Here is a 25140-nt window from a genome sequence, read left to right as displayed (position 1 = left end):
TCCACGGTATGCCCACATCTTGAATACTGCGTGCAGATGTGGTCACCCCATCTAAAGGGAGATATATTGGAATTGGAAAAGATTCAGAAAAGGGCAACAAGAATGATTAGGGGTATGGAACAGCTTCCGTATGAAGAGAGATCAATAAGACTGGGACTTTTCAGCTTGTAAGAGAGACGACTAAGGGGGGATATGATTGAGGTCTATAAAATCATGACTGGGGTGGAGAAAGTAAATAAGGAAGTGTTATTTACTCCTTCTCATAACACAAGAACTAGGGGTCACCAAATGAAATGAATAGGCAGCTAGTTCAGAACAAACAAAAGGAAATATTTCATCCCAGAATGTGCAGTCAATCCGTGGAGCTCTTTGCCAGAAGATGTTGTAAAGGCCAAGACTATAACAGGGTTCAAAAAAGAACTAGATAAATTCATGGAAGATAGGTCCATCAAGGGCTATTAGCTAGGAGGACAGGGATGGTTTTCCTCGCCTCTGTCTGCCAGAAGCTGGGAATGGGCAACAGGGGATGGATCACTTGACGATTACTGTTCAGTTCATTCCCTCTGGGGCACCTGGCATTGACCACTGTCAGAAGACAAGATAATGGGCTAGATGGACCTTTGGTTTGACCCAGTATGGTCCTTCTTATGTCATGCTTCTTCCCTTTGCCTTCAAGCCTCTACACATCTCTACTTTCACTTCATCCTATTGATCCCTTTGGTCCACACAGGACTCTAAAGACTGTGTTTCCATGTTGAGCCTGTTCTTGGAGCCCCCACTTTCCCCACAAGTGTGCAAAACAAGGGGTAGTCAATAGGTGGACCATGGGCTAAATCTGGACTGCCAGATGTTTTTAATGGACCTGAAATCTTTTTACTTATTATCTTGTTACTGCAGTGTGAAAAATGTTTCTCTGGAGTCTGGACCTTGACTACACCTTGACCAAGAATTTTGGACCTTGAAAAAAAATAATTGACTACCCCCCCTCTAAAGATTTTTTTACCACTAGGAATTTCTGTGTATCACAGTTTTTGGAAATCTAGAGCATTACATATGAGAATTGCCTGTCTGTTCAGACTAAGCTTCTTGATACAGAGACCATCCCTCCAAATATTTTTGCAACTCTCCAAGAACGCTGCTGGCATTCAAATGAGAATGACCCTTTCGCTGCTGGCAATGAAATTGTCATGATTCTAAGGCATACTTTCATGTTTTGAGTCCTGTGTGACATTTCCCTTTTTCTCTAACTGTGTGTGTGTTTGTGATGTGGTGAGAAAATAAAGCAAGAGAAGGGATACCATCACCTGTACCTCCCACAAGGAGCTGGGTTAGGAGTCAAATACTGGAGATCATAAGAACTCCGGTGACCATCAGAAAGCTGCTGGTGCTGCTGGGATCACACGGTTCAAGATTTGGTGTCAAATGCAGAGGAGGATGTTTTCCCATGACCCAGATCTGATGCTTTAACCATTGGCCATGCTCTATTCCAGAAGCTGTATGGAGAGGAGCTTGTTAAAAGAAAGTTGATGGTCAGAATCACATTTACATTGGAAAGCATCTTAACCTCAACTACAGTCATTATGAAGACTTCATAACAATAGAAAGGAAATGCCCTTCAACCTTGTGCAAGTCTAAACCTTTTCCTAAGTTAATATGCATATTTCTCTAGTCATGAAACCAAGGTCCTATTTTTTTGTCTTCATAAAAGGGAGAGTGTTATTTGAAACAACATACAATTAAAATCTCATTTTTGGTACTGTATTAACTGGTTCCTTGCTTTTATTTATTAATAGTATTCAATGTTTAACACATTTGCCAACATTATCCACCTATTTGTATCTACTTTACCTCAGATTTTATCTATACTTGGGATAAGAGATAACTGTGAAGACTTTTGGTTGGCATTTTTAATTACAACCACTATATTTACATTATAATATTCTATATACGTACCAATCCATCACAATACAATAACCTTCCCTGTATATAGTTTATGTAGGTGAAAATCAAAATGGGAATGCTTTCTCAGACTGAGTCTTGTGTAGCCTATAGGATGGTTTCATTTAAGAAATAAGTAGAAATTAGGTTTTGGGCCTAAGTTAGTTTAAGCGTAGCGGAGTATGGGAAATTGAAGTTGCTAGTATGAGAAAGTAAAGAGATAGGTTGGGGATAGTATGATGCAAAAACTGAAGTTAGCAAGGACATGACCCAAAGTTATATTATGGTTATGTTTTGGTTATAACTGACTTGAGCAAGGTTTTAATCCCTAGAATTCTTTGAAAATTCTGGCATGTTTTATTAAAATGATATCTGTATTGATAGTATGGGAAGGACATTGGTGCTGTTGTTAATGTAAAAAGTAATGAGTAATGCAAAAAGCCAAAAAGAGGTGGTAGAAACATAATTATGGTAAGGGACAGTTTAATGTTAATTTGTATTACAATGCTTTCCAAAAGGAGTAGTTTTGTTAATTTGGAGAGAGCTCCAATTAACATCAAAAAGGAACAGAATTATAAGGCTATACTTCACTCTGTTGTCAGTGGACTGATCACCCACTGATACACTTTCATCTTTGAGTGTAAGTATTATTGTAGTATTGTGCAAGTAGTAATTGCATGCCCATTTACTTAACTAATCATTTTTCTTTAATAAAGTTTGGTTTTATCATTCGAAGTGCTGCCTAGTGGTCTCTTACTATATAAATTTTCTGTAACCGACCTAGAAGCTCAAACCTGAAAACTAAATTGGGTGTTACTGCAACCGTATCTTTAACAACTTAATGTTAATGGAACATTTCAATTAAAGGTTACATGTGACCCTATACAATTTTACCAACACTGGTCATCTTTGAAACATTCCATCAACTGAAACGATGGCAGCAATTCTAATGTACTATCTCCAGAATTGGTAGAGTCTTTCAAAACCGTGACGCTTCTTAAGGGTTCCCACTGTGTCATGCAGAGGATTTCTTGCCTTGCAGGGTGAATTCCACAGAACACTTGAACTCCTGAACTACAACTACTGCAAGACACTTTTCCTACCTACAGGACAGGTGGAAGTTTAAAACTTAGAACTCTAAAAGTATTAAGAAAATCAGTGCTACAGAAATACCCATGCATAAAATTAATACTAATTGAAACCTTTTAATAAATGTAGTATTCTGAAAGTTATTAATAACAAAAATGAACATAGAAGAACCAAGGCTCTATTTATGTTTTCTACACTCCGTAGACTGTGGGTTCAGTTTTCACAAGCTAAGCAGGGTAAGGTTTGACTGGTATGTGGGTAATGTGTCCAGATTTATACTTGCAGGCAATGGTGTATGACTCAGCAAGTGACACTCCTGGTTAAGTCAGTATTAAACTAATTCCCAGCACAATGTTAGAGAGAGCTGTGGGTGGAGGTATCACCTTTCTGAAAGAATGTAAAACGAGTTCATGGACACTTATTAAAAGCTCCCATGCCTAGGGAGGTGGTAGAATCTCCTTCCTTAGAGGTTTTTAAGGTCAGGCTTGACAAAGCCCTGGCTGGGATGATTTAACTGGGAATTGGTCCTGCTTTGAGCAGGGGGTTGGACTAGACGACCTTCTGGGGTCCCTTCCAACCCTGATATTCTATGATTCTATGATTCTATGCTACTTAAGATCAAGGCTGCTTGTTTCAGTGTCTGTGCCAGACTCCAATTAGGTTAATTGCATTCTACTTACCTAAATCCTCCCTGCATCAGCTGGATACAGCAACGTCACTGCTCCTAAACTGTTGCATAACATTAATGTAAACTTTTGAAATAGCTGCCATATTAAGCTAATCCCAGAAAAGGCCTTATTTCAGTGGAATATTCATAAATTGCAAAGTTCATCTGTTTGGATGAGAAGCACTCAATAGGAAATTATTTATTCACAGAGCAAAATGCTTATTACAAACATCCATTTTTAAATCGCTTTTTCTTTTGGCTGAACACAGTTGGGCCAAATTCTGCCTTCAGTTACATGGATGCAACACAACCTCTAATTAAGTCAACGGGAAGGGCACACAGAATTAGACTAGGTGTAGATGAAAAAAGGTAGTGTGCCAGCAGATTATCTGTAGTAGCTGGCTTGTCAACAATAGCTAATTAAAAATAAGTCCCTGAAAGGGAAACACCCTTTTTGTACCATAAAATGCCTTGATCTGTTTAAAAATATTAAAAGATTGTGTTTTGGAGTTCAGCGTTAGATTACTTTTGAATTTACAGGCAACAGAATATTAGAGGATTTCTACTGGGGCGGGGGGAGGGGAATCCATACAAGCAGTTTAAGAAAAAAATGCTACCGAGACCCTCGCAAACAGCTTTGGAAACCTTTTAGTTCAACTCATTTTAAATTTCCATCCCTTTCGCAGACACCACCCTGAAATTGTCATCTGGTTGGAAAAGCTAGATGCTGCAACTGCTGCCCCTGTGGAACTGCCCGGGGCTGCTCCACTGATGATGCTCCTTGGAGACTTAACATATTACCTGTAACCTGCAGCCAGTCGTCCTCCTTCTTGAGCAACCTATAAATTCAGTGTATACTTCTACTCAATTATTTCCTTCTAATCCATTGTACTGGCTCACTAAATTCTTCCAAGAGAAAACTTATTTTTAATTTCAAAAGCCCCGACTAACACTGTACTCATTTGAGAAACATTATTAAAACAAAGCGTAACATTTACTTAACGTATAAGTCAGACAAACAGCAAAACTTAGCTTCTTCCCTAGGGTACTCTGGGGCTTTATTCTTTAATATTTATAATTAGCTGTGTGAACCTAAGACGAAAAGTGCTAGACCAAATTGTATACTTTTAAAATAATTTCTAGATTGCAACAGGTTTCTCTAGGTTGATAAGTCAACATATCATTTTTCTTAAAATCCAGCTTTTCTAGTGACAATAAAATCCCTTCATTTTATATATATATATATATAAAATGAAGGGATTCCATATATATGGAAGAATTTACCAATAGTTTTGTCTGATGGTGACAAGGGCTCGTTCAGCAAACTGAAGTATCTCTGACGTGCTTAAAGTACTATAATGAACCATGAGCTCATTGCCAAGAGCTACAAAAAGTTATTTGTCAGTAACGCTTCAGAATTGTTTGTTCTAAACTTGCAACAACGTCCCTTACACACACAAACATTGTTTAAGTTGGGATTCTTAGACGTGTAAGAATGAACTTGTTTTATGTATTAATTTGTACTCAATTAAAATGCTTAAAAATATATTACAAATGATCACACTACCTTTTCAAACATGCTGTTGAACAGAGCTTGCAGTTTTAACTGGATGTGCTTTGCATACCAGATTTTACATACCATTAGGCTGCTTTTATGTACTTTAAATACCAGCTATATTTCCATCCCTGGAAAATAGTGTAGGCATGAACAGGTGTGCACATCTGATTTGGTATTTTGTAAAGAAAGACGTTTATCAGGTTTTACTGGTATTCAAAGATGTATTATACAAATAGACAAACTACATAGTGTACTCATTGAAGGCGATCATACTAATTTAAGAATCTTTTATTCATTTGTTTTTATACAGCATGGATGCAGTTTTAACAATCAATAGCTCCATAATTCCCCAGGACAAAGCCTATAAAATGTTCAGAGTTCAAATTCCAAAATATTTTAATCAGTTCTAGAATCTCCAAAATCTCCACAAGAAAGTAAGCAGGGGAGGATACTAGCTCTGTCGCACTAACCATAGTGATGAACCTGAGCTGCAAAGTTTGGTTCTAAACAGAGACTATGAAGGTGTCAAAGTCTAGGCATTTGGTTGAGGGGTCATTTGGCTGGTGAAAGAAATGGGGCAGCTGTGAAGCTTAAATCCACCGTGTTAGGATCTGGGCTTTGGGCTCATCTCTGGTTAACACTAGTACCACCTTCTTTTAACTATCCTTAATATAGAAAATTTAAATTGTCCATGCAAAATGAGTAACAGTTACCAGAATCAATACGTAGCCGTCCACACACACTCACACACATGTGAGGGGGAGGAAAAAGAACATCTAAATGTCTTTGCCCAACGCTTCAAGAAATGGATGTTCCAGTACAATAAATTATCAATTAAATCTCAGTATTCTTCTTTTCAAGCCTCCCACACCTTTAACTTGGTCTCAGATAATACCATAACAATTTAGTTGTATTTAAGTTGTATTTTTTAAAAAGGACTTTTCTGGATGTACATTAAGATCATTTCATGATCCATCCGGCCCCACACTCCTGCTATCTAAATTTCAGTAGAAAAGCCCTAATTTTTATTTCCAGTCCCAAAGCCATTTTTCATTTGAAATTTTATTAACAGTGATAAATTCAGACTCAATGAATGCTAGTAGAGCACATTACTTTGTTTTTCCAAAACAATAAAGAGAGATTCCATGTTTTTCCTTAAACACTCTAAATACTGTTGCATTAATTCTAACTCTTAAACAGTGTTCAGAGTGCATTCTCCAGTATCTTGATCACATCACTCCATCCATATGTTTCCAGTTCCACTGTGTGGAAAATGAAAACCGGTTGAGTTTGCTGATTAGTGCTACATCAGGGATCTAATACTGAGAAACAGATTTCATTGTCATGGTCAATGGAATTGAGAGCTTTCATGTAACTGTGTCCCCCTGATAGGCAGAAGGTAAAGTAATGGATTGTTAGTTCTTAGGCAAAAGACATGAATCTGCTGGACAAAGGCGTCATTCTCTGCCTGTAGTCAGTAACTTGAGGGCCTTCTGTAGATTCTGCACAGCAGTGCTCACATCTTCATACTGCAAAGCACTGCCAGCATATTTGCAATATTTCTGAGCTCTGGCAAAGTCCTCTGGTGTCAAACGGACTTCCCCTGCAAAAACAAGATAATTAAGAAGTAAAAATATAAGAAAATTCAGGGCTTTATCTCAGATCAAGCATAATGTTTTACTTAAAATGCTTGAAGTAGTCTGTTTATATGTTAACAAAGGGCATGAGAAGAAGTGCTGGTCCTACGCCGTTATTTTTAAGTTCATTTTCATGTATAATTCTCAGTTTCTTTGGTTCGTTCTAATATTATATGGGGACCTTCAAAATCTGGACATTTATGTGATCCAGTGCCTTTTATGAGTAAACCAATACCTTTGAGAAAGATCTGCCCTTTATCTGAGGTAGCTCAGAAGAGCTTTCAAACTATAGTAAGTTAACTGTATTCATGTTACAACCTGCGTGAAACAAGGACAGTGGCTTATGTGTTTATTGTGTAACTGCTTTACTCTCAGCATGGAATAATACACTCACAGCTGAAGCCATTCTCTCCGTGTCTGTATAACCTTCCAGATACAGAAACGTCCCCTATTGAGATATTTGTGCAAATACTACATTTCTACTTTTACCTATTGAGGAACAGACTAAAGCATTTGTCCCAATATTATCAACATATCTGCAATATTTTCAGTTTTACGTAATCAGAGAAAGCAAGATTGCTCTATTAATTCACCTATTTTTGTAATTTTGACAAACACCAGCCAAAAGCTTTTTTGTAACAAACCCGAACATTGATCTGTACAAACTTCTCAAACACACACACACACACACTCCTACTTTTCAAAAAGGTGTTGGAGATGTAAATCCTGATTCAGCAGACCAGCATGTGAATAGTCCCACTGATGTGCTTAAAGTTAAGCATGTGCTTAAATGCATTGCACTGAGGGCTTAACCAATTCAATGCAAGTTAAGGCTAACGCTCATGTAGCCAATATAATTTAGGGCCCGATTCTGAAACCTGTGCTCATAATGAATAGTATATTTTACTCTGTAAATAATCCTACTTCTATCAATGCTACTCAAGGTGAAAATTTGTGGTCCTGAGGGATCTTCTTTGTCATATTCATCAGAAAATTTTTGTTTAAAAACCATGTGTTATATTGGACATTAATATAAATTTATTTAATCCAGGGCTCCCATAACCACCTATTATATCAGGTCATAATATTTTAGTATTTAAAATGAATATTTATTTAGCATTCATTTCTTATACAATGGGGGTTTTAATAACAGAAAACCTGTTTAAACTCAGATATTGTAAACGTAATTCTTTGAATGTTTAAACATGAATATAAACATATGAGTTTTATCCTGTACAGTTCAGTTGGATTTCCTTTTCTGAAACTCACCAACTGTGTAGTTGCTGATATTATGCAAATATTTACTTCATAATCTCAGTTGTTTACTTATCAAGAAATGTTTCTAAGTACCCATTATATTTCCTCATCCATTTTTCCACTTTTAGGCAGCTGATTTGGGGCAAATAAAAAAAATGGGAAGATACTAAATATTAAAAACTAAATATCTTTGTTCATTTTCTAATAAGAGCTAGGTATTATTAATTATTATTATTACTCCATTTTTCCAGGAAAATACATTTTATGGTTGCTGTGTTCTGTTTAAAGAAGTTAAATCTACAGTACACATTTTTTGTTTGTCAATTGATAGACATAGTTTAGTGGACAAAATCTATATACAATTTTTAAAGCTTGTTTTAATATTTTTAATTTCAGTTTAACCTTCTTTGGATCTGATTCATATGTCCTGGATGAATAAGTACCAATGATTTTTCAGATGAATAAGTTAAATAATGATTTAAGTATCTATATTACTGAAGATGGACAACATATATCAGCCAATCAAAGCAAATTATAAATGAGATTCTTTTGGGTTCAATTTTGTTATATGGCAAGAAGTTAGCATACACATAACAGCCAAATCCAGATGATAATTACGACTGTCATACAGTGCAGAAACATTTAGTATCATTGAGATTCATCAGTAAAACCAGGTCAGTGAAACAACCAGCCCTCCAAAACAAACAGCATATGACCAGGAAAGAAGCTCTTGAGATTTAATTTTATCCGAATTGAAATCACACTCCACACCCGCACCTACTTTCATCTTCAAAATATAAAGCCTGAGAAAGAATAGATGTTGAATATTCTGGCATCTGGCACCTGTCAAACCTGTAAGATTACTGTATGATGGCAGTGTACTTTAGTGAATCAGATGAGCCAGTTTACGCCTTTTTTAAAAATATACTCATACATACCTGGTATGTATACATTTGTCCATATTTATTAGCCTAAGTGACATTTAACTGAGTCAAACCAGTTAGGCTGAATTCCACCACCACACTGGGTTTGTGTGAAAAGTAAAAGAAGTAAAAGTATACGTTTGAAAAGTAAAAGAAGAACAAGTTCCCCTTAGACATTTTTTCCTTCATATTATGATGCCAAAAGAAACTAGAAAATCATTCTTTAAAAAATAGACACGGCATCATTCCAGTATTCAACTAATTTACTGGAACAAAGCCTAAATTAACCCACCTAATCTTATTTTTACAGCACCCGGTCTATTAATGTTTTGTTGGCATGAAGTCTTATATTTTATGACGCCTCCTTCAGATACCACCATATCAACACTTTAGGGAAAGGTTCTAGCAATTTTAATTTATAAACCAAAGTTTACCCAGTAAGGGCCTCATCCTATCATGTTCCGAGCAGCCTCAGCTCCTGTTAAAGTCAGCATCTCACAATGGAGAGAGAGTATAGAAAAAAAGTCAACTGTAATTTTCCTGAAATACTTTATTAAAGTATTTACTTGGAAATAATGTGGAGAAAAACTACAATATTTGTAGTTATTTCAAAGCTATCATTTAGATAGCCTGTCCATTTAGTAACTAATTAATTTCAACCTATATAATTTAAAGGCAAGAAAAATATTGACACACAGGAAAAGCTATGCTGTACCAATCCTGAAATAATATTAGTATAGTAGTTATATTCATTACTGAAATTTGATAGTCATTTGCAATCCAAAGCTAACTTCCACCAGCCATGATTCTTTCAGCTCAGCAATTAGGAACATGATGAAGGGCATTTTGAGGAGGGATAAGAAAATCATGTAGTGAGAAAGGAAAGCAGTTTTTGAAAGAAAAACAATTGATATTTTACACAATATCTGATTTATTATTTAATTTAAATTGCTACTCACAACTTGGACAAGTTTAGATAAATTGGTTTAAAACCACAGTTTTAATGAAACCAATGCACTGTGGTGTATAGGCAAGGCCTTAGATATAGTCCACAGAAAATCAAAGCTGTGACAGTGATTAAAATTATTAGTATGTGTTAGCAGTGCTTTAACCATTCTTTAAATATACGAACAATGCACTAATTGGAACCATAATTATTTAAAATAGAGAAAGTTTCTTTTCCTATTAAAAAGAAACAGTTAAGATACTCAAAATGTAACTAAACTGAATTTTTTTTTTTACTGTATCGCTTAAATTAATAGATTCATAGATTCCAAGGCCAGAAAAGACCACTGTGATCATCTAGTCTGCTCTCCTATTTAACACAGACCATAGAACTTCCCCAAAATAATTCCTCCTAGAACATATCTTTTTTAAAAACAAGAAAAAACGGTTCCCTCCCCTTCGTAACTGTTGTTCTTTGAGATGTGTTGCTCATGTCCACTCCATTCTAGGGGTGCGTGTGCCCACGTGCATGGCTGTCAAGAGATTTTTGCCTTAGCGGCACCCGTAGAGCCAGCTGTGGTGCCCTCTAGAGTGCTGCGCTCATGCTGCAGTATATCAGGTACCACTGACCCACGCCCTCTCAGTTCCTTCTTGGAACAGAGGGGCAAGAGGGCGGGTAATGGAATGGACAGAAGCAACACATCTCGAAGAACAACAGTTATGAAACGTACGTAACCCTTTTCCCTTCGAGTGCTTGCTCATGTCGATTCCATTCTAGGTGACTTGCAAGCAGTATCAATGGAGGTAGGCTTGGAGTTCACTGTCGTGAGGCTTGTAGCACACTCTGCCAATGCCAGTGTTGTCTCGCGCCTGCTGAGTCATGCGTAGTGCGACACAAACTTATGAACGTATGGCCAGGTGGTGACCAGACAAATTTCTTGGATCAACACCTGTGCCAGGAAGGCTGCCAAAGACGCTTGCGCTCAAGTGGAATGAGCCGTCATGATTGCCGGCAGAGGTGCCTTCGCCAGCTTGTAGCAGTAGCGGATGCAGGCAGTGATCAAAAACGAGGTTTTCTGGCTGACACCGGGCAACCCTTCATCCTCCCTGCGACAGCAATGAATAATTGCGTTGATGTACGGAATGGCTATCAATGAGGCGGCCAGGGCCAGTCTGACATCCAGAGTATGCAGCCTGTGCTCCTCATCTGATGCACGAAGGTTTGGACAGAGGACGGGTGAGTAAATGTCTTGGCCAGCGTGGAACTGGGAAATGACCGTGGGCAGAAAAGCTGGGTGCAGACGCAGCTGGACTTCGTCCTGTAGAAGACAGTATAAGCTATGATGTGAGCGCCCTGATTTTGAACACCGGCTGGGCTGAAGTTATAGCGACCAAGAAGGAGACCTTCCAGGAGAGAAGCAGAAAGGAGCTGGAAGCTAATGGTTCAAAGGGGGGACCCATGAACTTTAAAAGCATAAGATTCAGGACTCACAGGGGGACCAGGTCCTGGATGTGCAGGTACAGATGCTCTAGACCCTTCAGAAACTGCACTGTCAGGGATGGGTGAAGATCGACCTGCCCTGAAGCGGAGGGCATAATGCCGAAAGGGCCGCCAGGTGTACCTTGACCGAAGACGACGACAAGCCCTGAAGCTTAAGATGCAACAAATAGTCCAGGACGTTCTGCAGTGGGGCTTCCTCCGGACAAATGTGCTTGTTTGAGGCTCAATATGTGAAGCATTTCCACTTTGCTACATAGGTAGCCCTGGTGGAAGGCTTCTGCTACAGTCCAACAGGTCCTGCTGTGCAGCAAGAGCACTCCCGCTCACCCATACTTAGCCATGCAGCAGCCATGCCATCAGGTGCAGAGATGCCAGGTTTGGGTGCAGCAGATCCAGTCGGAGAGGTAACTGCAGTGGGTCGGTCACCAAAAGACCCAGCAGCATGCCGAATCAGTGCTGGTGAGGCCACACCGGGACTATCAGGATGACAGAGGCTTTGTCTTGCTTTACCTTTAGCAGGACCCTGTGGATAAGCGGCACCGGTGGAAAGGCGTACATCAACGTTCCCGACCATGAAATCAAGAAGTCACCCGACAGGGATCCCTTGTCTCTGCCGTGCAGAGAACAGAATATGTGGCACTTTCTGTTTCATCTGGATGCAAACAGGTCCACCTGGGGAGTTCCCCACCTTCAGAAGATCAGGCTGACCACCTCTGGATGGAGGGACCATTTGTGGCGAGACAAGACGGTCCTGCTGAGGTGATCTGCCAGGACATTCTTGGTTCCAGGTAGGTGAGCAGCCACCAGATGGATGGCATGCTGCACGCAAAAGTTCCAGAGGCTGAGTGCCTCCCGACACAGGGCTGAAGACCGGGCACCGCCTTGCCTGTTGATGTAATACATTGCAGCCATATTGTCTGTGAGGATCTGCACCACCTTGCCTCTCAGGTGGAGCAAGAATGCCTGACAGGCCAGGCACACCGCCTTGAGCTCCCTGACATTGATATGAAGGGCTACATCGTTCTGCATCCAGCAGCTGTGGGTGTTGAACTAGCCCAGGTGGGCTCCCCAGCCCAGGTCCGATGCGTCCAAGACCAAGGTGAGCGATGGTGCTGGGGACAAAAAGGGAACTCCCGGAAACACTGACTTGGGGTCTAACCACCAGTCCATGGGCGAGAGGATGTGGTTCGGTACTGTGACCACTCGGTCCAGGGGATGCCTGCTGGGAACGTAAACCATTGCCAGCCACGTCTGCAAGGGTCATAAATGAAGCCGGGCATGACTGACCACGTATGTGCATGATGCCATGTGGCTCATCAGCTGCAGTCATGTGTGGGCCGTGGTGACTGAATGTCTCCTTATACGGGATCCTGAAAGCATTCTTTTGGAAGGACGGCCCTGGCTCGCGTGGAGTCAAGAACTGCTCCGATAAACTCTATGTGCTGGACTGGCATTAATGTGAACTTTTCTATGTTTATTAACAGGCCCAGGTCGCTGCAGGTGGAGTGCACCAGATTGAGGTTTCTTTGCACCTTCTCCGGAGACCTGCCCTTGATGAGCCAGTCATTGAGATACGGAAAGATCTGGACCCTCCAACGTCTGAGGTAAGCTGCTACTGGCACCACACATTTCATGAAACCCTGGGGGCCGAGTACAGGCCCAAGGGTAGCGCCACGAACTGGAAGTGGTCCCTGTCCATTATAAAATGCAGGAAACGTCTGTGTCCCAGGAATATGGAGATATGGAAGTAAGCGTCCTTTAAATTGAGAGCGGTGTACCAGTCCCCCAGATCCAGAGAGGGAATAATGGAGGCCAGGGAGACCATGCAGAACTTCAATTTCTTGAGACTTGTTGAGGCCACCCAGGTCCAGGATGGGTCTAAGGCCCCACCCTTGGCCTTTGGGATTAGTAAGTATTGGGAATAGAAACCTCTTCCTTCCATTTCTTGAGGAACCACAGCCCCAACTGCAGGAGCTTGTTGGCCTCCTGAACCAGGAGTTGCTCGTGAAAGGGGTCCCTGCAGAGGGGTCGGGAAGCAGGGCGGCAGGAAGGAGGGGTATCCAAAATCTGCAGGGTATAGCTTTGAGCTACTGTGTCCAGAAGCCAGCAGTCCAATGTAACCCACGAACAGGTGGAGTGGTAGGGACAAAGGCAGTTGAGGAAAGGATGGGCAGGATCCGTCTGGATGACTGGGGCATCGCTCTCGAGCGCATCCACAAAACGATCACTTTTGGCCGCCCGAGTGTTCAGCGGGTTTAGCGGCTGGGCTGGTGAGCGGGAGGAAGGGCAGCGATGGCAAACCGAGCATCCTTTCTGGCAGATCCCTACCAGGCTTGCCAAGGCCTTGATGGCAGCAGAGTCTTGAATGGCTTTCTGGCAGACTGCGGGATATGCGTGCCCAACAAGCAAAGGGTAGCCTTCATGTTCTTCAACCCGTGTATCCTGGCGTCTGTCTGATCGGAGAAGAGTCCAACTCCATCAAAGGCCTGAATCGAGGCCTGCATCTCCTGGAAGAGGCCCACTGTTTGGAGCCAGAAGCTGCATTGCATGACCACAGATGATGAGACCACCCTTGCCACTGAGTCCCATGCCATTTGCAGGGAGCATCTGGCTGCCACCGTCCTCTACCAGGGTGCCAAACTCTTGAACCTGACCCTGAGCAATGGAATCCTGGAACTTTTTAAGACTGTCCCGAAGATTAAAATTATATTGGCCCAGCAGGACCTGATAGTTCACCACCTGGAATTGTAGGCTGGCTGTTGAATAAATTTTTCTGCCAAATAAACTGAGTTTTTTGGCTTCTTTATGTTTGGAGTAGAGGCGGTGGGAACCTGCTTGTCCTTTTCATTGGCTGCAGATACAACCAGCGAGCCTGAGGCTGGGTGAGTATAAAGGTACTTGAAATCTTTGGCGGGCAAAAAGTATTTTTTCTCTGCCCGTTTCGAGGTGGGCGGGATGCAGGATGGGGTCTGCCACAGTGACTTGGCAATCTTGAGGACCCCATCGTGTATCGGCAGGGCAACCCAGGCGGGCATGGAGGCTGAGAGGACATTGAAAAGGGTGTCCTCCTGCACCTCGAGCCCTGAGTACTTGATCACCTGCTGGAAAAGGGCTTGATGCTCCCTAAAGTCATCCGGGGGGCTAGCCCTGGAAGGTCCCACAACTGCCTTGTCCAGGGAAGATAAGGAAGACTTGGTTTCCGGTGGTGGCGCAGAGGGCTTGGCAGCTGCTGGAGAGGGAGGTTTAGGGGTGGATATGGGATCCTCTACCCTGACCTCAGAATGGACTTCCGGTACTGGACCCAGTGCTGGTGGAGCTGCCGCCCGTTGCTTCGACAAGGCCATCGAGGAGTAATGCGAAGGGAGCATCGTCCTCACCGGAACGCCCCTTGCTCTCCAATACATTGGCCACTGGCCTTGCTGCCACTGCGGTGTCATGGACGATGAAGCAGGCTCCAGTGCCCAATCCCGTCGCTGAGACTGGGGCGATGGGCTGAACTGGGCCTCCATGCCAAAGGAACCACCTTCCAGCAACCAGGGAGGAGCTGTCGACGCCTAAGTCTGTTTACCGGTCATGGCTACCGGGGATTGCTGGCCAGACGTAATTGACTGATGACTCTACCGGGGAGAGCGGTCCCGGTGCAGGGGGGACACCAGCAATACGATAGGGAGATTTCCCATGGTGTCGGCGATCAGGACTGACGTCTAGAGGTAGATCGGTGAGAGGGTGAAGGCTACCGGTCATCGTATGGGGAGCGTAGACACCGTGCAGTAGAGTATTGCTGAGGAGCCCGGGAGGAAAGTCCATATGACCGATGACAAGATTGGGACCTGGCTCAGGATTCTTTAAGCCAGGATTCTTCACGGCAAGGCCCATGAGCCAGTGGCAGCTCCTATGGACCCTAAGTGCAGCTCCCTGTTGATCACGCTCTCCAGTGGGGCTGCGGCAAAGGCCGGCTCCCTGCGTTCCCTGGCCCCATGCTGTTCCCTGGCCCCACGCCATTTTGGGCGGCCCCGGCTCCACGTCGCTCCTGGAAAGGGCCAGCACGCCCCCGGGGAGTAATGGGGGGAGCAGAGGTCTCAGTGTGCTGCTCCTGCCTGCAAGCACTGCCCCCGCAATTTCCATTGGCTGGAAACGGGGAACTGTAGTTGGGAGTTGTGGAGGCAGCGCGCAGAGCCATGTGGCCCCCCAGGGGCCGCAGGGGTGTGTTGGCCCCTTCCAGGAGCGACGTGGGGCTGGGGCCGCGCAAAGTAAGTGCCACTTTCTTCAATGGCAGATTCTGAATAGCTCTTCCACCACCCAACCTGCAGCCTCCTAGTGACAGCCCCCCACACCGCCTCCTGCACCCTAAGTCCCAGCCCTGAGTCCCCTCCCAGAGCCCACACCCCATACCCCCTCCTGCAACCCGTATTCCCTCCTGCAGCCAGGACCCCATACTCCCTCCTGCACCCAAACACTCTGCCCCAGCCCTGAGCCCCCTCCCAGAGCCCGCACTCCATAACTCCTCCCGCAACCCATACCCCCTCCTGCAGCCCTGAGCCCCCTCCGGCACCCAAACTCCCTCCCAGAGCCAGCCTCCCATGCCCCCTCCTGCAGTCCAAACAATATTATCAATAACGGTAATATTACCATATCAACGAACAAAGAACTCGGAGTGTTCAAATGTCTGTGTCAGGTTGATGTGGCTCTCACATTGAAGATTTTTTACCAACGTGGCCCCCACTTCAAAAATAGTGAAGAGCACTGCTCTACGCAGTGGAGATTGACATTTCTTGTCTGGTGACCAGTGGTGCTGCTCCGCCCCCAAAGGGGTCTTAACAGTGGGCTTGCCCTCTTGGGGACCCTTAGCCTGTTCCTGTGGCACCGAAGACATCATAGGAGCAGATGGAGACCTGTGCACACTCTGCAGCTTGGTTTGGGATGACGGTTCAGGCCGGGTTGTGGGTCCCATTCCGCTCCTAGGAGTCGGTGGCGGACCTTTAAGGGGGCTAAGAGCCCCAGTCATGGAGGCACGTGTTTCTGGAGAAGGCTGGCGGGCAGGCCCGGGTCCTTTGCTGGATGACCTCTGGGCCTTCTTGCTCGGTGCTGGAGGGTTCTTTTTAGCCTTCTTCTTCAGTACCAGCGTCGGTTAATTGTGCCGCGAAGAGCCAGGTGCTGGGGACGCACTGTGCACAGAGGCCGAGGCGCTTGGTACGGCCTGTGTGGAAGGGTCAGAAGCCAGGTGGAGAGTGGACTCCATCAGGAGAGTCCTGAGGTGAATATCTCTCTCCTTTTGGGTGCGGGGCTGAAAGTTCTTGCAGATCTGGCAACACTCCTTGATGTATGACGCCCCCAAGCACTTAAGGCAGCTGTTACGGGGGTCACTCACAGGCATAGGCCAGCTGCAGTCCAAGCAGGGCTTAAACACAGGAGAACGAGGCACGCCTGGCCTGGGACAAAGTCCCCGCTGGGACCCTAACTATTAACTAACACTTAACTACTTAACACTATCAACAATGTACAAGAGGCCCGAAGACACAGAGTCCAAGGGAAGAAAACCGTTAGCTCTTGTCAAGCAAGAGAGGCACTCCGACTGACCACCACGGGCAGTAAGAAGGAACTTAGAGGATGTGAGCTGGCAGCGCCTGATATACTGTGGTACGAATACAACAGTCTAGAGGGCACCACAGCCAGCCCTACAAGTTCCGCTAAGGCAAAAATCTTTGACAGCTGCACACGTGGGTGCACACACACCTAGAATGGCATCAACGTGAACAAGTACTTGAACAAAAAAAATTCCAGTCTTGATTTTAAAATTGCCAGTGATGGAGAATCCATCACAACCTTTGGTAAATTATTCCAATGGTTTATTACTCTGACTGTTAAAAATGTAGGTCATATTTCCAGTCTGAATTTGCCTAGCTTCAACTTCCAGCCACTGGATCATGTTATACCTTTATCTGCTAGCTCAGAGAGAGCCCATTTGTTCCCCGTACGTTCATATAGACTGTAATCAAGTCACTTCTTTACCTCCTCCTTGTTAAGCTAAATTGACAGAGCTTGTTGTCTAATTCTTTAATCAAACTTGTGGCTTCTCTCTGAATCCTCTCCAATTTATCAGCATCCTTCTTGAACGGCGGACATCAGAATTAGACACAGTATTACAGCAGCGGTTACAACAGTGCCAAAGTAACCTCTCTACTCTTTCTTGAGATTCCTGTTTATGCACCCAAGGATTCCATTATCCCTTTTGCCACAGGGCCCCACTGGGAGCTCATGATCAGCTGATTATCCACAACTCCCTAATCTTTTTTTTCCCCTCCCCAGAATCGCTGCTTCTCAGGACAGAGTGCCCCATCATGAAAGTATAGGCTACATTCTTTCTTCCTAGATATATTCATTTACATTAGCCATCTTAAATGTGTAATTATTATTTCTGTTTTGTGGGTGGCAAACCAAAATGGTTATTAATTTCAAATATGATCACTTGTACAACAAGGTGGTAAAGGTGGCTTTACTACACTATGCCATTCACAAAGGAAGCTTATGGGAGCATACAAAGTTTATATAAAACATCACGTAACCTGTGAATAAATTTAATGAAATTTAGTGCTAACAAAAACAATGACTAAACTGAACTGAACTAATATATGCAGGTGGTGTACAAAGTTGCTACACAGTTCTGGCTTGTTTGTACCATGAAACTGTCAACCAGATGGGCAACTCTTGACTGTAGGAGTCAGAACTTTCACAGACACTAAACCTAAGTCTACACTACCACTTATGTCAGTATAACTTATGTCACTCAGCAGTGTGAAAAAGCCACTCCCATGAATGACATAAGTTACACCGACCTAAGCATCAGTGTGGACAGTGCTATGTTGGCGGGTGAGCTTCTCCCAACAATACAGCTACTGCTGGTCATGGGGGCTGGAGGAATTGACCCGACAGGAAAGCTCTTTCCCATCAGCTTAGAGCGGCTACATTTGAGAGCTTACAGCAGCTCAGCTCCATCGGTTCAGCTGTGCTGCTGTAAGATCTCTAGTGTAGCCATAGCTAAGACAGTGACGCTCATTCCCGTGTTTTGGGAAAGTTACAGGGAGGAGCTAGACAGACGCTCTAGCTAGGCGGAGTGGAAGCAACCAAAGCAGGGACCTCTGGACATTCAGAGAATTTTCTGCAGTTTTGAACTGCAACTCTGCTCTGTGCTGATTGGCTGTTTGTGCCAATCCTCTCCCCGTGCCTTACAGTCCCTCAGTTTCACTCCACACCTAACCTCCCCTCACTTCCCTTCCCTTTAGCTTATCCCCACTAAAGTAAACAGACCCACCCCGTCTCTTCCCCCTCCCCAAACAGTGGCACAAACATGATATTTTCATTTTCTACCATCACAGTGTTCATTGGGAGGTCGCTCTGTCAGAGCGTAAATTACAATGGCAGGCTGAGGGAAGCAGGGAGGCAAAGCAAAAGCTAAGGCTAAGTCTTGTTCCTTGAGGGCTGGGTTGCAGTTCCCTGTGGACTGTGTGCACCATCTTCTCTGCTAAGGCAATTATGTGGAGTGAGCTGGGGCAGGAGCCCCAGTCTACATGGCCATGGAGCTGGAATATCTGACAGCTGAGATTCTTGAGCTGGCATGCAACACTGGAGGAAACCAGGATCATCCTCCATTACCTGCAGCTCATCATCTGTCATGACAAGGAGCTCAACAAGCTGCTGAGGAAAGTCACAATTGTTCAAGGGATGTCCTGCTCTACATCCGGATGGATGAAGAAAACTGAGAGCCACAAGGCCAGGAGCAAATAAAAATGACCAAGAAAAATGATGAACATTTCTGTGTGTGTGCTTTTGTACCCCTTGCCCTACCCTGTATCTCTCTCTTCTGTTTAGACTGCAAGCTCTTCAGGAGAAGAAACGTCGACTACCCTAGCATAATGGGGTCCCATTCTTGGTTGGCCTTTAAGCACTACTGTAATAAACTGGATTAATAAATATGACAATTACCACATGCCTCACTTTGGGCAAACTAAAAGCAATACTTATTTCTTCTTTCTTAGTTTCCTTCAGTAAGACAACCACTCCTCTTCTCCCACTATAACCACCCAACCACCCACCCACCACCACCTCCATTTTCTTTTAAAATACGAAGGAGGTGCTCAGAGAGCCTTGCACGAGCGTGCTGAACACCCTGTGGCACAGCATGCGATCCAAAGCCTGCCCATGCAGCAAGGGACAGGTTCCTATCCATAGAGAGGCAGTGCATGTGCCACAGACTAATGCTTGGTTCTGCAACTATTCAGAGAGGAAAATTCAGAGGTTACCTCTCTGTCTGCCTGAGGTGGGGATATCATGGGCTGGCCAGCTTCTAGAAGTGCCCCTTTACCAGCAGAGATGTCTGTGATTAGAGCCACTGGGCACCTACCCCTCTCTGCAGGTTGCCATCTGGTTCCTGTCTGTGCATATGGCATCAATGCCTGCAACCAGTTGGCACACGGGAATTTAGAGATGGTGATTAGGAAGGGTGGACATGGACTTCCACACACACACGCCCTACATCCTCAATTGCGTATCCGCAGGGGATGTGGCATCATACCCTGACTCTGCCAACTGGCATGACCTCTGTGCACTCATGCAGAGGGGAGCGCATGCAGATCATCTCCACTACTTGTGTAGCTCTCTGGATCAGGAGCAACTGGCGATCCACAGGGTTATCTCGCTCTGCTCAGCATTATTGGTGCTACTCCTTATCCCACTGGAGGATCAAGACCATACTGAGATGATTTGAAAAGGGGGCATGCGAATACCTAAATGAGGATGGATCAATTTAATCAGGACTTGCAATGCTCACTACTAACCCAGTGCTGAATGTTTCTGTAGTAGAGGTTCCCAATCATTCTGAACTGCATCACATGTAGGGGGAATCCACAGAGATTCAAATTCTTTTTTATATCCTAATTCAGCATTTGAACTCAGGCTCCCAGAGATAAGAGGGCAGCGGGCAGTTCACATGTGTAAAAATAAATAATGCCCTGTGATTTAGGCGAAAGGGCTTATGAAACCTTTGCGCACACAAACGGTTTAATCACAGTACCATGTTTTTGTACTCAACAATAGGAGCAACTGTAACCAGAAACACTACATTATCGGAATGCATCCAATGAAGTGAGCTGTAGCTCATGAAAGCTTACGCTCAAATAAATGTGTTAGTCCCTAAGGTGCCACAAGTCCTCCTTTTCTTTTTGCGGATACAGACTAACACGGCTGCTACTCTGAAACTACATTATATGTTATTCAGAATTATTCAGAGGGATGCCTTTTATTCTCTAAAGAAAATGGGGAAGATGAATGTATTAATGAACTCCTACTCATCTGCAATCTTTTGAACACATCTCCTATCACAGAAATTTGCTTTTTACACATCAAAATGGCACTGTTATGTGGCATCCTCATGTGACAACATCCTCAAATACGAAATTCCAGTTAATGTCTTTTAATTCATTATACTTAGGCTTGGCAGAATTTGATTTTTAATGTAATTTTGATGGATAAAATCAATGCTTATTTTAAAGCTTTTTTTTATTTTTATCAATTTAAGTTTTCACCGATGTGGGAAATTAATGGGGGATCAAACAATTTTTAATGACAGTAGACCCTGATATCCAAAAAGAGAAAGCTTTAATATTGTTAAAACAAAAATGGTCAATATCACATCAAAATATACACAGTAAGTATCCTTACATCAAACACTAATAAGTTCTCAAACAGCATTTTTTTTTACTTTGCTTATCTATAAATTTAGATTATTGTTGATGGTAATTTTTTTGCCAGTTTGTAGATTGATATTGCCTGACATGTACCAACAAAAAAATCTAATCCTTCCAATCCTAATTATACTCAAAGAGCAGACTGCTAAGGAGTCTTTTCATATCTCAAAGAAAAAAATGTATTTTAAGTAATAATGTACCACACCACCTTTAATTAGGTCTCTTAGTTTATTGAAAAAAGAACAGGAGTACTTGTGGCACCTTACAGACTAATAAATTTATTTACGCATAAGCTTTCGTGGGCTACAGCCCACTTCATCGGATGCATGCAGCGGAAAATACAGTAGGATGATTTTATATACTGTGACAAGGTCGGGCCAGATGGCTACAGAAGAGTAATTTTTTTTTTTTGAAGCAAAAGATGTTTTTATTTGCATAACACATTTACAAGGTAAAAACAGCAGCATATGCAATGCGTAACACAGCAACCAATCACAAGTGTTTTCTCATTAGCTTCAGGGGAGGGAAGTGTTCAAGCTTGCCTGGGCCCAGAGCAGGGGGCTTCCTCGACTCTCATGGTCTTCCACCCTTCCGAGTTACCTGGTGGCCCAGAGAGAGGGGGCTTCATCGACTCTCGTGGTCTTCCACCCCCTCGAGTTATCTGGCGTCACGCCCAAGTGTCACCAACAATTCCCTCCTCTGAAAGCACCCAACAAGAGGGGCAGGCTGTGGGGTGGACAATCCGGGGGGTGGGGCGCACGTGCACCCACGTGTGAAAGGACCCCTCTGAGGTGGTGGTGTCTGCAGCAGCAATAGCTGGGGCTGGGGTCCCTTACTCTCTCCCCCAATCAAAGGGTCAGACAAAGGGACCCGGACAGGGACACTGAGCAGAGAATCTCGGACAGCGCCCACCACTCCTCAAAAGCATCAAGGGAATTGGTGGACGCAGCCCAGAGGAACTCCGCCTGGATATGTGAACAGACCGAGGATCGGAAAATGGCCCCACAGTCACAGGAAGCTCCATCGGCCAACCTCCTCTCTCTGGTTTTATAGATGGCCGTTTTAGCCAGGACCAGGAGGAGGTTAACTAGGAGATCCCGCGACTTTGTGAGGCCCTGGATGGGGAGTGCATAATTAAAAAGATGAGGGGAAATATGCAACCAAAAACATAATAGGAGATTTGTGAGGAGCTGGAACAGGGGCTGCAGACTGGCGCACTCCAAATATGCGTGCGCCAGGGTTTCCCTCACACCACAAAAGGGACAAATATCTGGGATGCGCCAGGTATGTGCCTGTGCTCACAGCTCTGTGAAGGAGCCGCCAACGGATGTCCCCGACAGGCCCCGGAACCAAGGTGGAATATAGGCTGGCCCACCGGGGCTGCTCACCCTCCAAAGGTGGCAGAAGGTCTCGCCACTTTGTGTTGGGGCGGGACACTAGGGTGAGGGCGTGAAGGCTGTGGAGCACGAACATGTATAGATGTTTCCTTGGCGCAGTTTGGAAGCGTACCAGCTGCAGTTCATGCAGCCGGCTCGCAGTGAAGGGGTGAGGGGGTCGATTGGGTCTGCGGGGCAGGGGTCCAATTAAAGGGTCCGGCGGGCCTGGGGTAGAGGACATGCCCTCGAGCAGGACCCGGTCGAGGTAAGCTTGAGCAGTGGGCGGCAAAGTGGCCTTCGCCTCCTGAAGTATGCGCCGGGGGTGCGAGGTCTGGAGAGCCCCATGCGCCGGGCAAGCGTCAGGGGATCCAGCCAGTCTCCCCGGTCGTAGTCCAGGAGGTCTCCGACTCTCGTGACTTCTGCCAGGATCAAGCTCTGGCGCACCGAGCGTGACTCCGCCACCTGCACATGGAGCTGGGGGTTGTGTAGCAGGGGCTCCGCGAGGAAAACTACCCCCTCGGTGGCCGCCACGGACCTGGTTGTTAAAAACAGTTTCCAAGTCCGGAGGAAGTCCTGGTAGAAGACCGGCAGCCCGGAAAGGTCTCGCGGAAGACCTCCCAGACGGAGATAAAAGAGCTGCCTGTCATATCGGAGCCCTTGGATGCGGCGCAGGATGGCGTGCACCAGTGTGCTCCACGCCGAACTGCCTGCACCATAGAGGAGCCTCTGTAGGGCCTGGAGGCTGAAGACACGGACCTGAGTGTGTAGACACTTCAGGCCCTGTCCTCCTTCCTTCAGGGGTAGATGAAGAACCCCTACAGGGGCCCAGTGCGTTCCTGACCAAAAAGAACCCCAGAATCGATGTCCGGAGGTTGGTCAGGAAACCCGGGGCCGGGACCAGGGTGTTGAGCCGGTACCAGAGCATGGACAGGACTAGTTGATTAAGCACCCGCGCTCTCCCTCGGAGGGAGAGGCATGGGAGAAGTCCCATCCATTTCTGGAGCCCCCCTATCACCCTGCCCTCTAAATTTTCCCAGTTTTCCGGCGGAGAGGGATGCGTGGCAGAAAGGTAAATGCCAAGGTAGAGCAGTGGACCCACGCTCTACCGGATGGTCTGAAGTGCGGGTGGGAGGGAGCTCGCCTGCCGCCAGTCTCCTACCGCCAAGCCAGAGCTCTTGACCCAGTTGACCCAGGCAGAGGAGGCTGCCGAATAGATGGACTGGCAAGCCTCCACCTGCGCCAAGTCGCCGGGGTCCTGGATCACGCGGAGCACGTCATCAGCGTACGCTGACAGGACCAGCCGCAGCTCCGGCTCCCGCAGGACCAACCCTGTCAACCTCCTGCGGAGGAGACAGAGGAAGGGCTCGATCGTCAGAGCGTAGAGCTGGGGGCCCGAGAGGGGGCACCCCTGCCGTACTCCTCGCCCGAAGCTGACCGGTTCGGTCAGGGTCCAGTTGAGCTTAACCAGACACACTGCGGAAGTGTACAGCACCCGGAGAAAACCCACAAACTGGGGTCCGAACCCAAACGCCTGCAGAGTGCTCAGGAGGTACCCGTGGTCCACCCTATCCAACGCCTTCTCCTGATCTAGGGTCAGGAGGGCGAACGACAGACCGTCTCTATGCCTGAGTTCCAAAAGGTCCCGAACCAGAAATAGGTTATCAAAGATACTGCGGTCCAGGACGGTGTAGGTCTGGTCTGGGTGGATCACGTCTGCTAGCACAGACCCTAGCAGCAGCGAGATTGCTTTCGCTACGATTTTGTAGTCCGTGCTGAGGAGCGAGACGGGACGCTAATTTCGTAAATCGCAGAGGTCCCCCTTCTTCGGCAACAAGGCGAACACAGCTTGCCTGCACGAAAGAGGGAGGACCCCACTCTGCAGAGACTCGGCCCAGATAGTGACTAGGTCTGGGCCGAGGACGTCCAAAAACAAGCGGTAGAACTCCACGGTCAGCCTGTCCACGCCTGGAGACTTATTAGTGGGCATACGACGGAGGGCTTCTGAGAACTCGGCCAGAGTGAGAGGCAACTCTAGCCCATCTCGGTCGCTCGCGCTCCTCCCAAAGCACTCTGCAAGCACTAGGGTTGGTTGGATCTGGGGAGAAAAGACTTGCGTAGAAGGCTCAGGCCCTCCTGCACATATCTGCCGGTTCCGTGAGGGGGGTGCCGTGTTTCTTGGCCCCCCTTGTTTTCTCCAGGGCATAGAAAAAGTAGGAGCCGCGATCCATCACCCGAAGGAGGCGGATGAGGGATCGAACAAAGGCACCCCGGGCCCGATGGTCCTCAAGGGCCCGGAGCTCCTTCCGCTTCTCCTGGCACGATCCGCAGAAGAGTGGGTCTTCGGGCTGGTGGCCAGACATCTCTCCAGCTCTAAGACCTCCCGTTTCAAATGGTCTATCGCTGCATTTCTCCGTCGGCTGGTGCCCCAGGTGTGGTCGCGGCAGAAAAGCCGGGTGCGCACTTTCCCCAGGTCCCACCATCGCCGCGCTGAGGGAAAGGCACGCCGCTG

At 45.5% G+C, this 25140-nt stretch overlaps 1 protein-coding gene and 1 long non-coding RNA gene across 2 annotated transcripts in view; one reads left to right on the top strand and one right to left on the bottom strand.

Annotated features, from left to right (window-relative positions):
- Window positions 1-14301, top strand: part of LOC311517542 — a 59864-nt gene extending 45563 nt beyond the window's left edge. The window contains exons 2-3 of the long non-coding RNA XR_014710732.1: window positions 13000-13119; window positions 13836-14301. This is a non-coding gene — a long non-coding RNA (uncharacterized lncRNA). The remainder of the gene's footprint in view (window positions 1-12999; window positions 13120-13835) is intronic.
- The window catches only part of VTA1 (vesicle trafficking 1), a 77239-nt gene continuing 57623 nt past the window's right edge, over window positions 5525-25140 (bottom strand). The window contains exon 8 of the mRNA XM_084622441.1: window positions 5525-6855. Within this exon, the coding sequence (XP_084478567.1) occupies window positions 6710-6855 (146 nt within the window). The 3' untranslated portion in view covers window positions 5525-6709. The remainder of the gene's footprint in view (window positions 6856-25140) is intronic.

The sequence above is a fragment of the Lepidochelys olivacea genome, assembly GCF_965140295.1.
Source record: "Lepidochelys olivacea isolate rLepOli2 genome assembly, chromosome: 3".
In the NCBI taxonomy this organism is placed as follows: domain Eukaryota; kingdom Metazoa; phylum Chordata; order Testudines; family Cheloniidae; genus Lepidochelys; species Lepidochelys olivacea.
The sequence above is the reverse complement of the archived record's forward strand: the minus strand, read 5'-3'. Positions and strand labels throughout refer to the sequence as shown.